The 11,066-nt window shown below is 44.9% G+C and overlaps 2 protein-coding genes across 2 annotated transcripts in view; one reads left to right on the plus strand and one right to left on the minus strand.

Moving 5' to 3' along the window:
* FKBP1B (FKBP prolyl isomerase 1B) overlaps positions 1–1,304 on the plus strand; it is a 48,958-nt gene extending 47,654 nt beyond the window's left edge. Inside the window, exon 4 of the mRNA XM_069850774.1 lies at positions 612–1,304. Within this exon, the coding sequence (XP_069706875.1) occupies positions 612–740 (129 nt within the window). The 3' untranslated portion in view covers positions 741–1,304. The remainder of the gene's footprint in view (positions 1–611) is intronic.
* A 5,228-nt stretch (positions 1,305–6,532) lies between these two features.
* SF3B6 (splicing factor 3b subunit 6) lies at positions 6,533–11,025 on the minus strand. Its single transcript, XM_069850745.1, has 4 exons — positions 10,878–11,025; positions 9,416–9,534; positions 7,114–7,252; positions 6,533–6,645 (listed from the first exon to the last, which is right to left on the minus strand). The coding sequence occupies exons 1-4, from the start codon at positions 10,905–10,907 to the stop codon at positions 6,556–6,558; spliced, it is 378 nt and encodes a 125-aa protein (XP_069706846.1). The 5' UTR covers positions 10,908–11,025; the 3' UTR covers positions 6,533–6,555.
* Positions 11,026–11,066: the final 41 nt, after the last annotated feature.

Here is an 11,066-nt window from a genome sequence, read left to right on the forward strand (position 1 = left end):
GGGAGACGTCTGCGCTCAGGCGTGGGCTGAGCTGAGGGAAATAAGAACCTCTTTTAAGCAGGATTGAATCAGCATTTGCTTTGCACCTGCCCAGCAGCAGCAAGTCAGGTGCCTACAGCATTTGAGCAGTGGTTTTGAAGTTGTCCCTGGTGGTAGCTGAAGAAGGAAAAACGTTGCTGAAGGCTTTTCACAGAGGCTGAACCTAACTGTGTTTCGGCACTGATCCCTCATGAATACAAAGCTCTGGTCCTGTCTCTTACTGAGAACCTTTTCTTAATGCCTGCTGATGTGTGCCACATGCCCTGCGCTCCGCAGAAGGAACTCTCAGCTGGCTCCAGGGTAGGCAGGATGGACCACAACATGTGTTAAAATGCCTTTGGGTGACTCCCAGACTAGCTCTGGCAATTTAAATAACGGCTGTGAGAAGCCCGAGGAATCAGGAGACCTGTGTCTGAGCTGTTTGTGGCAGCTTCAGCTTGAAGCTGAAAGTTGAATCCGGTGTTCCCAGCTCTCCTTGATTCTGTAAATCTGCCACACAGTGATTTGTTGTTTTCCTAATAACGCGGATTTTTTTGTCTTCTCTTTTCCTTTCTCCAACATCCAAAACCCAGATGAGCTTGGGACAAAGAGCAAAGTTGACCTGCACACCCGAGATGGCCTACGGAGCCACAGGCCACCCCGGGGTCATCCCTCCCAATGCCACTCTCCTCTTTGATGTGGAGCTTCTCAGGTTAGAGTGAATCTTCTTGAGGGAGTTGGCTGGAGACATCTGTTAATAACCATCTGCTCTTTCTCACCTTGCCAGCAGCAGGAGAAATCTTCACTGGAATCCAAATCTTCCCTGCTCAAGCTGTCCTGTCAATAGCACCTGCCTTTCAGTTCCTTACGCCTTCCTTCTCTTTTTTAACTTCGTGGTGTCTGTATTTGCCATTTATTAGAAGCTTTGCTTTGGGGAAAACATCTACTGTTGTAAGATTTTCAAGTTGTACATTTTATTTAACTTGCATGTGAGAAGAATTCACAGTGATGACTGAAAATATATATAAATATAAATATATATATAGTCCTTATTGAAAAACCACTGCCTTACTGTACACTTAAACAAAGAAAGAAAAACCAAAAGGTGCTCAAAAAAAAAAATCCAATGTACGCCTTGTACATGAACGGGCATTAGCCAAACAGAGTTACCTGCGCTGCCACTTTTCTCAACTTGTACGTTCTGCTTGCTGCTGTTTTGAAAAATAGTCTCATTTAAGAATGAAAAGTATATATATAAAACAATAAAATCTTGCTACTTTACAGTTTCTGTTACCTGTGTTTCTGCATTCCTCTGACTACTGGTATTCTTTTTGGTGTAGAAGTTTTTCAAACAATTTGTTCTTCAACCGATTTGTTGTTAATTCTCTTCTTCTACGAAATGCACATAATTCCATGTGCCGTTATAGACGTTGCCCCATCCTGGTTCCAGGCCAGGTTGGAGGGGGCTTGGAGCCCCTGATCCAGTGGGAGGTGTCCCTGCCCATGGCAGGGGGTGGAACTGGATGGGCTTTGAGATCCCTTCCAACCCAAACCATTCCATGATTCTATGGTGCTATTATGCTATTTTTATTTAACTTGACTAAAAACTATTTGCATGGTTTTCAACTCATGGTTTTTTGATGTAAGGATTTCAAGCAGGTGGTGAGCTTGTTTTTCTTGTGTGAGTCTGTAAGGAGAACACACCAAGCATGAGCAGACAAAGCACAAAACTATGTAAGCATCTCCAGGAAGAGGAAAGGAGCACAGGAAAGCCAGACCGGCAAACTGATCAGGGGCTACAGCTTGTGCTCCTCCTTCTTGAGGTGTTCACTTTTCCCACAAAGCTGCATTAGAATTTGTTAATTAGTAAGCCTCTAAAATCCATCTCTTATAGCCTGTTCCCTGAGGGTTGATGGAGTAAGTTTTTTTCTTGCTCCTCTCTGTAAAGAAGCAAAAAGACTTTTGGAACCAATTTTTTTGTGGAAATCCAGGCTTACTGCAGCAGTGAGGTTACACATCTGCATTTCTTTAACCATTCTTTCATTTAGAACAGGCTAATTTCTTGTTAGCAAATAGGAAGTTAGACCTGTCTGGTTTGCTGCCCACTAGCTCTCCCAAGATTTTTTCAAAGGTCCCAGGCACCTTTCCCACTGCTCCAAGCACCAGCACCAGTCTTGATTTCAGCATCGAGTTACGGATGATCACACTGCACTGGTTGCAGGGGTGAGCTCCTCAGGATGTCAAGGTTGGATACAACGTGGCCCTGTCAGACACAGGTCAATTCAGCACATCAGTCTAAAGCTGCTCTGACCAACAATCCAGCTGAAGTTACTTAATCGTGGAAAATAACTTAAAGGATCTGGTTTGGGACCATTCCCGAGTGCCTGAAGAGCGAGCAGCAATGGAAACGATTGGCTCAGCGTACCTGGAATAGCCGTGTGTCCCCTCTGCTGTTGACAAGCTTCTGCTGTGTCTAAAGCGTCATTCTGCTTCGCTGCTTCTGCTCGGTTTCTCCCCAGTGACACACACATTCCTGCTGGGCCTGAAGAGCTGATCACGTTCAGCCTCATCTCTGTCTGCAGAGCACTTTACTTTTGCCCTCAGCGGTCCGACCCAGCCATTACCAAGTCTGTAAAATCCTTATTACAGCTTGTTGAAGAAGCTCACTCTCTCATCACCCTTTCTCTGCAGAGACCTTTGTTGGAAGTGGAGATTATTACATTTTTATGCCAATTTCATTAAAAAAAAATCTGAAAGGAAAACTAATTGTGCTTTGTGATACTTAGGGAAATTAAGTCTTCAAGGAAATGTAATCTTCAGCTCTTTATTTGACTGCAAATGTGTTAATTTATTTAATTGTATCATCGATCAATGCAGTATATAATTATTACCACTGTATAATGGATTGGAAAAAATTTACCGTCGTTGCCTGTGTAATCAGATATGTTCTCGTTACTAATTTCTAAACAGCTCTAATGGAAAAAAATGACCTTCCAGTCTTAATTTCATGCCCTACTTCCTGAAAAATGAAATGGGAAGTGAGCACATGCAAAAACCAGCACAGATGCAAAATACGAGGCTGGTAACATCTGCCTTATTTGCTGCACCCTCTGCCATTCATAGAACTGAACTCATTTCCCCGTCCTTTGATATTACATTTCAAACAAAATCTTGAGCAGACCTCATCAAAACAATCCTCCGGGCATTCGATTTCCATTCCTTCTGTCTTGCAGGTACAAATTATTATTTCATTTTACATGTGCAGGGACACTGAAAGCCCTGAGCAGGCACTGGAAAAAGTATGAAATGGAATATTTAATGAAAGGCAGCAGCTGAGCTCTTGGAGAAATCAAAAGCTGCTGATCTCGAGGATTCATTGAAGGAATTTTTATTAATCTTATTACCCTGAAGAATTGCTTTTTATATGTATTTTTCAAACAGCATCAAACCCTCATCAAAACAGACTCTGAAGCACAAGCACCCTGCTCTCTGCTATTGACAGAAGCAATGTAGTATTTGCATACAACTTTAAACAAGGCCATGTGGCACCATCATTAGCACTGATATTTTATTATCAGTGTTCATTAGTATTTACTAGAAGCATAAATCCAGCACGGTAGCAAACACCTCAAGGGGCCTTGAGAGCAAGAGCAAGGGGCCTTCTAAATGCCCAGCAACTGGTGTCAGCGGCCCCCGCTGTCCTAGTGTTTGCCATGTGTATAGAGAACTATAGAATCGCTTGCTTGGAAAAGACCTTTGAGATCATAGAGTCCAACCGCACCTGTCCACTACCAAACCCTGAGCACCTCATCTACCCGTCTTTTTAGCACCTCCAGGGATGGGGACTCCACAACCTCCCTGAGCAGCCATTCCAGTGCCCAATAACCCTTTGGTGAAGAAGTTTTTCCCAATGTCCAGTCTGAAGCTGTCCTAGTGCAGCTTGAGGGGAGATTTAGACTAGATATTAGGAAAAAAAAAATTACTGTGAGGGTGAGGAGGGGCTGGCCCAGAAAAGCTGTGGCAGCCCCATCCCTGGAGGTGTCCAAGGCCAGGCTGGATGGGGCTTGGAGCCCCTGGTCCAGTGGGAGGTGTCCCTGCCCGTGGCAGAGGTGGGACTGGATGGGCTTTGAGGACCCTTCCAACCCGAACCGTTCTTTTTTTTTAAGGCTGGGTGTTGTTTGCCAGAGAAACTTAAGTTTTTTATTGATCTGATGGTCAAGACCTGAAACCCCATCTGAGCCAGGAGGAGCAACCACTCACCTAAGCACAAGGACAGCAGCTCACAGCTGCATCCGACCGGAGAAACCATACAGGGCTGGGCAAGAGGGAAAGCTGGCAATGACATTCCAGCAGAGCTTTACATTTCTGTACTTCGGCTGCTAATGGGCTCAAGTCTCCCCTCGCTTGTTTCCGATGACAGGAACAGCTCACTGGAGCCTGCAAGGCTTCTTGCTGCAAAAAGCAGTTTCAGTTTAAAGGGAAGGACATGAAAGAGTCACAGAGTAAGGACAAGGCTTTTTACTACACACACGCCCTAGATGAGGAACAGAGTCCGCACAAGACCTCCTCCCTTTCAGAGCTGGACACTGGTACCCACAGCCAGGTGCCCTTCCCATCCCTCAGCTGCTGATCATGTGTGAACATGAAGGTTTTTCAGCCCGGAGGAGGCTGAGACCTTATCATTGCAACAACTGCCTCAGAGGAGGTTGTAGAGACGGGTGCTGGTCTCTTCTCCCAAGGGACAGGTGACGGCACAAGTGGAAATGGCCTCAGGTTACATCAGGACAGCTTCAGGTTGGACAGTAGGAAAAATGTCTTCACAGAAAGGATTCTTGGGCATTAGCAGAGGCTGCCCAGGGAGGTGGTGGAGTCCCCATCCCTGGAGGGATTTGAAAGACAACCAGATTAGGTGCTCGGGATCTGGTTTAGCAGTGAACAGGTACAGTTGCACTCGATCTCCAAAGTCTTTTCCAACCAAGCAAGTCTATGATTCCCATGAGTACAATGACAGTTGCTCTGCAAGCTCTTACCTTTACAAGCACTCACATTAGGAGTGACATCCTTTCTAAAAGGGAAGGTTACAGGCAGTAGCACAGCATCCAGCAAGGCTCAATGAAAAAAAGCACAACTACGTAGAAACATTTTTTTTACTAAACGGCCACAAGAACAGCATGGGTTCTTTTTAAGCGACAGATTTTAACGAAAAGATAAGAAAATGGAAACATTCCTTTATGACACTATAACACACTGAGAAAAAAAAAATTAACTTAAATGAGAAATCCCCAGGCAAAGGACATTTGCCCAGGTTCTGCGCTGGCTGGGAGGCAGCTGGTCAGGGAGGTGAACATCACATCCAAGCATGCAAACCCTCCCGAGGGGCAGGATGCTGCTCATGTTCACACGACTGGTTCAGAACAGAGGCAGAGGTTATTCTTTGCTGTTTCCAAAGCACATGGATTAAGAAGTCTCTGTATGACAACGATTTTTATTCACAGGACGCGAGTGCAGAACAAAAAAGCCAGAAAATGTAAATGTTTCTTCATCCACCAGACACTACACCTCAGACTTGTGAACATGAAAGATATTACAGTTCAAACACACCAAGTAGAAAACAACTGCAGGACGAGGGTCTAAAATTACCACCATCACCTACCCTCTCGTTTTGGTGTAGCATTCTCTATCGAACATTAAACGGCATTCAGCATATTCCTACTGCTCCTATTAATCCCAGAACAAACCCAGGACTCCTAATAACAATCTCCTTTAGGTTTAAGTCAGCCCCGCAGCAACGCACCATTAGAGCAAGGTTATTTCACTGCAGCTTAGCAGGTTCCTCTTTATCACTGGGAGCAAGTGGTTTGAACTGGTCACCTAAGCAGCTGGATGATTTTAAAAGGCCGTTTGTTTTCTATGGTTTGTAAAAGAGACTTTGCTATAAACACGGTTCTGGGCTCACTTTGTTTCTAATAAAAAGCAGCCTAACAACCATGTAATGGAATTAGGGGCCTTCAAACAGTCCCAGAGGGAGAAAGGCGCAATAAATTGTCGACGATATATACAAGTGTGACGAACTATCAAACCACGTTTCTTTTTTAAGAAAGCCCAGACCTCCCTGTGGCAGGGAGACGAGTTGCAATACTCCGTTTCCAAGAGGCAGCAAGATTCACCTCCATGAAGACAGCTCATTCTGAGCCCTTGAGCTCTCTGGCTGCAAGAACGGGGAGACCTTCAGGAGGGGTGAAAGATTCAACAGGCTCAGTCCCATCGTGAGGCCCTGCTAGAAACAGGATGTGGTTATGCAGCATTTCCCAGGTCACCCTTATTGAAACACGGAGAAGCTATGTCCACTCAGATGGATTTGGTCTTGCAGCAGATCTTCTGATGTTTTACAGTTACTTAATTCTAACCTGGAGATTCAAAGAGTTGAAGTACAGTTTGTGAAATTTAACAAAAAAGAGTTATATTCATTGAGGATTCCTACATTTAATTCAAAAACTCAATGGCAGGGCTTGAGAACAGTTTTCTAAAATGCTCACTTTATTTTGGTGGGTCTGTATTAATTCCATATTTTTCCTTGAGAAGCTTAAGCTGTTCCTCTTTCTTCTTTGTGTCCATCTTTTGGAATGCCTGTAATTAGGAAAATAAAAGATGTGAGAAAAAAATACATTATCTTAGAAAATATTATTTCCCTGTAGCCATGACACACATCACTATGAACACCCGAACAGCGCTGCTCTATCCTGCACCTCAAGAGAGGCCACAGTGCCCTGGACACCATAATTAGCAGGCGGAACAGCAAGAAACAGAAATTTCACCTGCAAACAAAACTTCCCATCCTGTTGTCCCTCTGTTTTAAGGCCCCTGCTTCCCCTTCTCCAAAGTACACTCATCAAAAACACGCTTTTCACTCCCTTGGACCAAAAGTGCATTTTTTTTTGCATACAAATCACCAAGTAAAAATGAAATCCTGACAATTTATCCGATCCATTCCTTCTACCAGTTATTTCTTAAAAGTAAGCAACTGCCTTTTTAAACAGATTCTTTTCTATGCTCGCTGTGTTCCCAGGCAACTTGAACCCCCCTAGCTGTACGCACCCTGTTTGCATTGTAGTACAGAACAACGAGGTATCTGTTGCAGACATTGAATCCTGACAGGTGATCACAAGCGTTTTTGGCATCAAAGATGTCTTCGTAGACCACATAGGCTGTTCCTCTGGTTTCAGGAGTGTTCCCACTGCAGAGAAAGATCAATTTCAATGTCAAACAAAATGAAGAGTGTCCTACTAGTCTTCAGCAGTGAATGAGATTAGATTAACCAATGCAATTCACTATAAAACAACTGTTATTTTTTTCTAGATGTGAAAATACTGCTTTCCACACTGATCTCCACTTTCAGTTCAGAGTCAGAGACAACAGGAAAACATGACAGAGCATATGCTGCATGATACCCCACAGAGAACCTACCTCTCCACAACAGAGATGAGAAGCTGTTGCTGTTAGGGGCTGTCACATTGCTGGAAATATTTAAAGTTTTTATTACAGCAATTAGCTTGTTTTATTTAATATTACGAGACCAGGCTGTCAGTTAATGGCTGTCTGGATCAGATGTCTCCCTAGGATGGAATATAGCTCTCGGCACACCACAAAGTCAATCTGAGAGAGTCAGAACAGCCCTGTTGGTGCAAGACCACTCCAGACACACGGCCAGCACCTATCAGACTATTGATTTGATTTCCTTCCCCAGGAGGACAGGCGACACGTCTGGGCACAAAACGTTAACCAGCCCAGAGAGACTGCAGAGCCTATAGATCCAGAAGATCTCAGCTAAGATGACAGTTAAAAGCAAACTTAATAATCAGAACTGTCTCTAAGGTGCCTGCTTCTAAAAGGAGAACTCCTGAGGGCAAATGATATCGCACATATCACACACTGGGACGTGTGAAAAACAAAGAGGAGAATGAAAAAAGAACTGCATGAAGCATAAAACTCATTACAGAGAGAGTTCCATGTTATGCCTTGCCTCGTGACAATGTTCAGATTTCATGCTTTTAACCAAGCAATAAGTTTACACTGTCCCTCGTTCCTTCAACCGCTCCTCTGGTCATTTCTGCTGCCCTTCCCTGAATCAGAAGGATCTTACGAGCGACCAAGTCCAGCACAGCACCCGCAGCGTGTCCTTCCCTCATCCTTGTTTGAAGGAGACAATTCCATCCTTAAAACTCACTTTGTTCTATACACTGAACAACCATTTTTAATCACTATGGCTCTGGAATGAGCATTTTTATTTGGGTTAGTATGGTTTGGTCAGTTTAACTCTTTATATATTTACATCCTGCACTGTTAAAACAAATATATTGCGGATTAATTACCACCCCTGGTCCTGAAGCACGGGGAAATGGAGTGATACAAATGAGTGATACAGTCTGCTCTGATCCCATCTGCAACCTACTCGAGAAGTCAGAGATGCTGCAGGTTATTTTGCCAACATCCGGATAAAAGCAGCACAAAAAATCCCTTATCAAATACAAACTACATCTCCTTTCTATTTGTGCATCTACTAAAATCTAACTTACAATGTTTTCTTTTACAGTATTTAACACTAAGTTTTGCCTCCTTCTTCTCCCCTTCCTAAGTATTTTTCAGAAGATGAAAAAACCCTTTTTGAGGAGTGTCAATAGTCCAGCCAGCCTCACTGCAGCTCTCAAAAGCTCTCCCTGTATTCCAGCTTCAGCCAACTATTTCTGCTAAAAACTTTGAGAAACATAATACTAACCAGGTGAAAACATGGTTCCTCAGGACAACAAGGAAGATCAGAATTCAGGTCTTCAATATTTGAAATAATTGAAGAGAGAAGCCTCAGATTTGCCAGTAGCCATGTACAACCTCAACATATTTTAAAACAAATAGTCAGATGGCTCTTAGTTATGGACGAGGTGGTTTGGGGATAACCTGTATCTGATGCACCACGAGTTGTTTCTGGTCAACAGGTCCAGCAACAGTAACATCTCAGTTTTCCATCAGTTAAATATCTACTACATATGAAAACCAGCTGTGTTCAACTTTTCCCTTTCTTATTTTTAGTTAAGGTAAAAGGTTTGCTGTACTTGAGATTTACTCAAAAAAGCAAGTCCCTCATATTTTTAGCAACTTATCTAAGTTCACACAAAATCTAACCTTTTTCACCCCACCTACCAGCAATATTATTCTCTAACAAATTCACATACAAAAGAAACACTATCCCTTCCCACTCTGGCACAAAGGGATATTGCTAAAGTGCATAAAACTTCTTCAGCTGCAAAATCCAGTTGCTACCTACTGCAACAGGAATACCAAGACATAACACATACGCTAAAGGAGATAAACCCCTTAACTTTTCAAAGTAAACTAGAATACTTACACTCTGATTTGTCGAATAGGCCCATATTTCCCAAAGATATCGTACATTTCCTCCGCTGTGATTTTATATGGCAGGTTCCTAATATACAGGATCCGATTGACTTCTGGAGGCAGCCGAATCTGATGCAGAAACAATATATGACATCTTACATCTAGAGGCTCGCTTCACACCTTAAAAGCAGCAGCCTACATGCTAAATCTTTGAGCTAGCATCACTGAGAGTTCCTGTGCTTCACTGGTCTTCTTTTTAACCCTCCACATAGAATCACAGAATCATTAAGGCTGGAAAAGACCTATAAGGTCATCCAATCCATCAGCCCAATGCCACCGTGCCTACTAAACTATGTCCCAAAGTGCCACATCTATGTGGTTTTTGAACACGTGCGTGACAGAAGACTCCACCACTGCCCTGGGCAGCCTGTTCCAATGCTTCACCACTCTGAGTAAGAAAGTTTTCCTAAAATCCAGTCGAAAACTCCCCTGGCACAACCTGAATCCATTTCCTCTCGTCCTATCCTTTGTTACTTGGTAGAAGAGACAAGCATCCACCTCGCTACAACCTCCTTTTATGCAGTTGCAGGGAATGATAAGATCCACCCTCAGCCCCCTCTTACCCAGACTAAACAGCTCCAGTTCCCTCAGTCACTCTTCATAATATTTGTGGTCCAGATTGCGCTTCAAATCTCAGGGGAATGGAACAAGCAGGTTCTGGGTCATGCTTTGCAGGCCCAAGTTGCTCTGCACCAATGCAGGTCACACTGAGGACAACTAGGAGCTTGGACAACAAGCTCCTCCTCCTTGTTCAGCCCTTTCACCAGCTTCATCCCCCTTCCTGGATGCGCTCCAGGACCTCAATGTCCTTCTTGTAGTGAGGAGCCCAAACCTGAGCATAGGATTCGAGGCATTACCCCATCAACATGGAATAGAGAGACATGATCCCTTCCCTGCTCCTGCTGACCACACCGTTTTTGATACGAGCCAGGACCTTGCTGGCCTTTTTAGTCACCTGGGCAGACTGCTGGCTCGTGGCTCACGTTGCCCAAGCAACAGGTGATAGGACAAGAGAAAATGGCCTCAAAATGTGCCAGGGCAGGTTCAGAATAGACATCAGGAAAAATCTCTTCAACGAGTGGATCTCAGGCCCTGGCAGAGGCTGCCGAGGGAGGTGGTGGAGTCCCCATCCCTGGAGGGGTTTCAAAGCCGCGTACATGAGGTGCTCAGGGATCTGGTTTAGTAGTGGCCAAGTACGTTTGGACTCAATGAGCGTAAATATCTCTTCCAACCAAGCGATCCTATGCTCAGCCGGCTGCAACCAGCACCCCCCAGGACAAACTGGGCGCGTTTCTCTCAATCAAAACCCCTGAGCACAGAGGAAAAGGCCCCCTGGCCGGGGCCGATGAAGGCGCCCGTGCCCGGCGGGGAGAGCCCTCCTGAGGGCCCCGGGGGGCAGCACGGGAACTCACGTTGGCTCGCTTGGCCGCTTGCATCGCCATGGCGCCGGTCAGAGGGAGGGGGGGCTGCCGCCTGGGAGAGAAACACGGGCACGGAGCGACGAGACCGTCACCGCCGCCTCGGGGAGAAACCGGAACCGGAAACTGTCCCGGCGTGCACCGCGCCGGCGAGCGGGGCACGTGACCTGAGCCCGCCGCGGG

This window comes from Phaenicophaeus curvirostris, chromosome 2, assembly GCF_032191515.1.
Source record: "Phaenicophaeus curvirostris isolate KB17595 chromosome 2, BPBGC_Pcur_1.0, whole genome shotgun sequence".
Classification (NCBI taxonomy): Eukaryota; Metazoa; Chordata; class Aves; order Cuculiformes; family Cuculidae; genus Phaenicophaeus; species Phaenicophaeus curvirostris.